This window comes from Ostrea edulis, chromosome 5 (assembly GCF_947568905.1).
Source record: "Ostrea edulis chromosome 5, xbOstEdul1.1, whole genome shotgun sequence".
In the NCBI taxonomy this organism is placed as follows: Eukaryota; Metazoa; Mollusca; class Bivalvia; order Ostreida; family Ostreidae; genus Ostrea; species Ostrea edulis.
The window spans coordinates 17,198,929-17,205,163 of record NC_079168.1 but is presented as its reverse complement, the minus strand read 5'-3'; the positions used below and the strand labels follow the sequence as shown (position 1 = coordinate 17,205,163).

Sequence of the window (6,235 nt, the reverse complement as noted above, 5' to 3'; positions counted from 1 at the left end):
TTTACTAGTTCGTACGGCAATGTATTCTTTGTACGCAGTTCAGGCAAGCTGAGTGGGGACAATTTTTAACCATTAACCATTTGTTTTGATTAATTCGCGAATTAATGCGTAACTTTTGAATTAATGCGAAACATTCGCGAATAAACGCGTACATATTTTTCGCTTTACATATTTAACGCGAACTATTCTATACAAATCTAGTTATAAATGTAGAACAGGAACTCGTGATTAGTAAAAGGAACCAAGACTGACGTTTACGCATTCACGCTTTTTGCATATATGCTATTAAAGTTTTATTGAATGCAAAGTAGAAGTCATATAAATTTATAATTGATTAATACCAATGTAGCTTAACTAACAATAAGCTTTTAATACGGGGGTATAAAGTTCGTCCATTAAAAACCAAGCCTTAGCTTTTTAAAAATGTCAAAGAATTTCAAAGAATTATTAGATTATCAACCACTAAATCTCTGAATTTATATTATGTAATGGGGTTGACAATGCTTAATCTACATTTGCTTTTATTTCATTTGATAACATGAAAAACCCCTCAGAATGTCTCTAGAAAGCATTTGTTGACCTAAGTTCTTCCGGTAATAGGTGAATCCAATCGTAACAACTCGGCCATTTCCGTAACCGACAAATTTGTCGGTTACGGAAATGGCCGAGTTGTTACGATTGAGGTGAATCCACAATTTTCAAGGGTTATGTCCCTTATCTGTCGTCTTTTGGAAAAAACCCATATAATTCTCAAAGCAACCTTTGTAACCAACTCTTACTGTTTTATAATTTTGTCATTGGTTTGATTTTAACATACAGTATTGTCTAGTGAGGCCTCTCCTATAATATTATGACAATTAATAACTCAAAATATGTACAACAGAATCAAAGGTCAATAACATGATGTTATTTAAAGCAGTCAAATTATTTATCAAGAGATATTTGCATTTACAAAATTAAATAACAAAGTACAGCTGGACAAGTCTATCGTTATTTTCCTTCATTGTAATGAACGAATTATTTCATACTAGTTCATTTAATATTGAGCGAATTCAAACCATAAAAATTCGTGTTTATAAGCAAAGCCTATACGCTTTAAAACGTAACAGTTTCGCAATATAACGGAAAGTTATACGTTTATTCACAAAAGTTACGCGTTATATAATTCGTGAAAGTTTCGCATTATAACGGGAAAGTTACGAGATAATTCGCAAAAGTTTCGGTTAAAACGCGAAAGCTACGTGTTTATTCGCGAAAGTTTCGCGTTATTTTTTTTTAGCTACGAAAATGAGCTCAAATGGCATTCGCACAGAAGGCACTATGAGGAGTAGAAGAATAATTCGTGCCCTCAAGTAGGACCCAGGGTCACCCCATTTTAGTATTGTCCCCGGTCACCCTATTTTCTACACAGTTTACTATATAACGCTATAAAACTAGTCTCACATAAAAGTGAAAGTACAATGCAAACAATGTATATTGTACACTACCAAAGGAAAACGAATATTGAGCAAGTCATTATTGATCATTTACATGTCATCATTTCTAAGCAAAAAATATAACCTAATTCTGAAAATGATAATTCACTGTTATATATCTGTATTCCCTAGATTTTCCCCCAAGTACGAGAATGTGATATGAACCTAGTTTACAATAAATACATTGCAGTGAAATTAAACTTGATGACCTTTGGCCACCTTCTGATTTCAGTCATGAAGATTGTTACAGTGGATTATATTTTGTGTATCAAGGTGAAATGTTTAGCTCGCCTGAGCTATTTAAAGAATGAAATGAGCGTATTTTTATCATTTGATTTGTCTATCCGTTTGCATTTTTTTTTATCTACTGGGGATATTTTCACCAAACCTTAAGTATGGGATGTCCAAATTTTATGTACATGCAGGGTGAAGATAACGAACAGTGATCAATCTCATAACTCCTATAAGCAATACAAAATAGATAGTTGGGCAAACACGGACCCCTGGACACACCAGAGGTGGGATCAGGTGCCTAGGAGGAGTAAGCCTCCCCTGTTGACCGGTCACACCCGCCGTGAGCCCTATATCTTGATCAGGTAAACGGAATTATCCGCAGTCAAAATCAGTGTGCCAAGAACGACTTGACAATCGGTATGAAACACGTCAGACAGCATTTGACCCAATGCGAGGTTGTATTGACGAACTAGATCGTTATAACGACCATAGAATTTGCGAAATGAAACTGAAACTGTTTTTATTTGATTTAACGCCTAATTTTACCCAAAGTATTCAATGGCGTTAGACATGTATAATATAAAAAGCTTTAAAAGAATACACAATACATCACATACATGCAAACACACTCTACATATACTAAACTAAAAACATGTACATTAAAACTGTCTAAACAAAGGTGTTTTCAATTTGGCTTTAAAGGTGTGTAAAGATTTGGACTGTCTTATTTCAGCCGGTAAACTGTTCCACAGTCTCGGACCAATGGTTCCGAAACTTCTATCACTGAAAGTTTTACGTCTGTTAAAAGGAACAATGTAGCAACTCTCAGAAGATTGAGCGCAGCGCAACTTTTTATTTGGTACCTGTTTCGTTAAAAGTTCTGTTAAATACAATGGCGCTTCGCCCACATGACACTTATACATGAAGGTCAATAATTTAAATGATATTCTAGAATCGATAGGTAACCAATGTAGGTCAATGAGAGCATCCCTAGAGCTGTCAAAGAACATGACCCACGAACCATGAAAAATGGCCTAGCCTGGGATATTGATAATTTCTGTAAATAATAATCTTAGGGATATAGGCTTTCTAGAAATGCTTTTCTTTTTTTCATATATTCTATACTTTTTTGTTAATATGACGTTGACTATTGTGGTATTTAATGTTAAAAAATTAACATTTTGGGATACGCGTCACAACAATAAACCTCCAATACCATGTACAATGTACATGAACCTATAAATTTCTAATTATATCAAGTTATATGCGCTCAAATAGCTAGAATGGCTGATTCAATTATCATTATAAGCATTTTTGACCAAATTTGGGAAATAGAAATAAGGAATATTTTGGAAATGATGTTCAAAGCCGTGATTGTTCAACTTTACTTTTAGATTATTTTTACTTGAATTTTAAAATACTGAAATAAGAAGAAGAATAAATATACATGTAGTATGTAGTCTATTTACATGGTGAAAGAAGTGAATCATTGGAACAATTCTGTTTCATATCATATTCCATAGTTTTTTGTGGGGTTTTTTTTTTTGGTTTGGTATTAAAACGACCGAGTATCGATATCAATGGTAACGAAATAAGTTGACACCGCGTCTCGTCAAAACATGTTCAATTCGAATTTACTCGGAATTACACGTTCAACAAGCATTTGCTGTGAAACCTGATTAAAGGAAAAGTCCTGTAGTCACCTAATAGTAAGTTTCAAATGTTCTTTTTCTTTACATGCACATGTAGATTTCATAGCATAAATAATAACACAACACCGATATAGGGGGTCAAAATGAGTATATTATTATTTGATTCTGAAATACGATATGAAAAATGATACTGTACAAAATCTTACTGTATATATCTTTATCAATAATTGTATATTCCTATACGTATTAATCATCTAAAGATACTGACGTATTTTAATCAACATTTTATGTGTTTATGCAATACTGTACATTTTTGACTGACAGAACGTAAATTATGTGGTCTAAAAATCATTAACATAGATTTTTTTTAAAAATCAATTTCACAAAATTAGATTTAGATACATATTTGAAATAGAATATATATACATCTTTGACATCCTAAATCTCTGTAGTTTTTAAATGTTTGGATTATAATATATTGCATTTTACATGTGTATATACATGCTTGTAAATGCTACAGAATGAGAAATAATCTAAATTGGTATATTTTCATAACAGTTTGAATAATAAACAATCAAAGTGTCCTCAGGATTGACTCAAAATCAAGAGTAATACATATGTACAACTTACAAGTGAACATTAAGACAGACAAAACACTGCTAAAACACATATTACTGTATTTACAGGTGTTGCTTTTATAAAATATATTTTCCTGTTGCATAATATTTAGATGAATCTTCCCAACAATAGAAGTACCATGTAGATCTATACAGAAAATAACACTTAGAAATCATGTTTGTTCATGTACCAGTTAAGTATCATAATAGTAATATTATATAATAAGTATTTATTCTGCTAAAATCAAATACCCTGTTCATTGTCAACAAATGCATCACTGGTAAAGAAAGGTTATAAATCTATTGTCTAGCACAAGTTTCCATATTCTACAGATTTCTAGGAATAAAACTACATGTTAAAAATCATTGTGTGCATGCTATGAGTTGATGTATTTGTAATTAACAAACATAATTTTTAATTACTGAAGAACTACTTGAGTTTAAATCATGTGAATTATACAAATGCAGTGGTACAGATAATACATATACAGTATTACACACAATACTTAAATTGAAAATGTTACTCCTCTGGTCCACTTTCATCACCGTTGTTGGAACTATCAGAATCATCAATTAGTGTGGCATCATCGACAAACTCCCCCCAGTTTCGAACTCCCATTCTTTCTTCCCTGTGATGGCGAGCATACCCTAGATACCACAGGACAGCAGCGACATGAGAACACATCCCTACAACACGTGCACCAGCTCTGCACTTACAGTACCAAGCTTTTATTTCACCTATATCGTACTGTATCCACAATAAGTAGGTCCTTGATGAGACATGCCTGCTTTGTAGCTTTATGCGTAGAAGACCTGGATCCTCCCTGTGAACTTGGATGCTGCAGTCCCCCTCAACATGCTCCTGAGCGTATGACGGTGATATACGCAACTGATAGGTACCACAAGTGAGAAGTCGGAGCTGTTCCTCATCCAGGCAGGGGAAGTCAGTCAGGTCATCTACTTCCCTCCAGCAAACTGTACGCCGATCAAGCTTGTTTTCTTCCACATGGTGCTGGAGATAATTCACTTGCTTGGAGAGGTACACCATTTTAGCTCCCAGGGCTTGGTCCTCCTCGGTGGCACCACAGACAAGTGGTTTTAAGTACCTGAAAATTATAAGATATTTCATGATTAAGGAAATTATGGATATTGCAACAATCATATATTTAATGATAGTTATTGATATTCTGAAATTCTTATAGTCAACATTATGAAATTGATGTATAGATCTATAATTATGCATTTATACATCATTCATTTTCTCAAAATGAACTGAATTTATTTTTTGTCTAGGAATTCCTAAAGTGATCATGAATTGATGTATAGATCTATATGAATTTATACATATTTCATTTTCTCAAAATGAACTGAATTCATTTTGTCTAGGAATTCCAAAACTGATCATGAATTCTTAGTCTCTTACTCAATTTTGTAAAATGCTGCTAACCTGTTGCATATGGCACATGCAATCCTCACAAAATCACCGATGTAAGGTATTTGACTTGATGGTAGGATGTGCACTAAATACCGCCATTGTTTAATCCTAGCATTTGCTGACTCCACAACCCATCGAATCTGTGTAAGTATAGAAAAGTTTCAGATAGTCTTAGAAATCAATACATTTTTGAGGATTTTTAAAAAATCTTTAAATGAATCAAAATTTTAACAAATATGTAAACTGAAAAGTATTTTATCTGGCATTACCTTACTCACTAATCGACTGGTGTTAGCATTTTCAGTTGACATTTGCTTTTCTCCTTTTCTTAAGAATGTAGGCATTTTGGCACAAATTCCCATCTCTTGGAGGTAATCCAAAGAATCCCTAAATCCACGGTCAACCACAAAGATATCATTCTCGTTGACCCAGCTCCGTATGTCCTCGATATTGCTGCGCATTATATGGTTCAAAATGGTAGCGTCATTGTTGCGAGCTAAGTAGGGGCCCAAAACAGAAATGAAGTAGCCTGTTGTCGATACAATAATCATTGGCTTCACAAGTGGTCTCCCTTTGTGAAGGCTAAAAGACTGTCGTTGAAACTTAAAATTTCCGCTTTTATTGATATAAATGTAAGTTCCATCAAGGACAAGTATTGCCTGTTGGGACAATGCATCACCAAATATGGATTGGGCTAAAGGTCGAGTGTGTTCTTGAATTATCTTCTCTCTTGTCACATGGCCAAAACCAAGATTCCCAGTGACAAATCCACCATTCATTAACGTTGTGCGAATTGTCTTTACTGCTCTGTAAATGCTGGAT

General features: G+C 33.8%; 1 protein-coding gene across 1 annotated transcript; it reads right to left on the bottom strand.

Annotated features, from left to right (window-relative positions):
* Window positions 1-4,498: 4,498 nt before the first annotated feature.
* LOC130054909 (uncharacterized) lies at window positions 4,499-5,908 on the bottom strand. The gene is made up of 3 exons (XM_056166007.1): window positions 5,683-5,908; window positions 5,426-5,553; window positions 4,499-5,084 (listed from the first exon to the last, which is right to left on the bottom strand). The coding sequence occupies exons 1-3, from the start codon at window positions 5,872-5,874 to the stop codon at window positions 4,499-4,501; spliced, it is 906 nt and encodes a 301-aa protein (XP_056021982.1). The 5' UTR covers window positions 5,875-5,908.
* Between the last annotated feature and the right edge of the window lie 327 nt (window positions 5,909-6,235).

What these genes read in the sequence shown, in the direction of transcription:
- LOC130054909 (XM_056166007.1), bottom strand. Translation starts at nt 5,874, where the DNA reads ATGCGCAGCAATATCGAGGACATACGGAGCTGGGTCAACGAGAATGAT. An exon ending in CCAGTCGATTAGTGAGTAAG is followed by an intron (nt 5,554 to 5,682) that starts GTAATGCCAGAT and finishes ATACTTACACAG; the next exon opens with ATTCGATGGGTTGTGGAGTC. An exon ending in GCATGTGCCATATGCAACAG is followed by an intron (nt 5,085 to 5,425) that starts GTTAGCAGCATT and finishes TATAATTTTCAG; the next exon opens with GTACTTAAAACCACTTGTCT.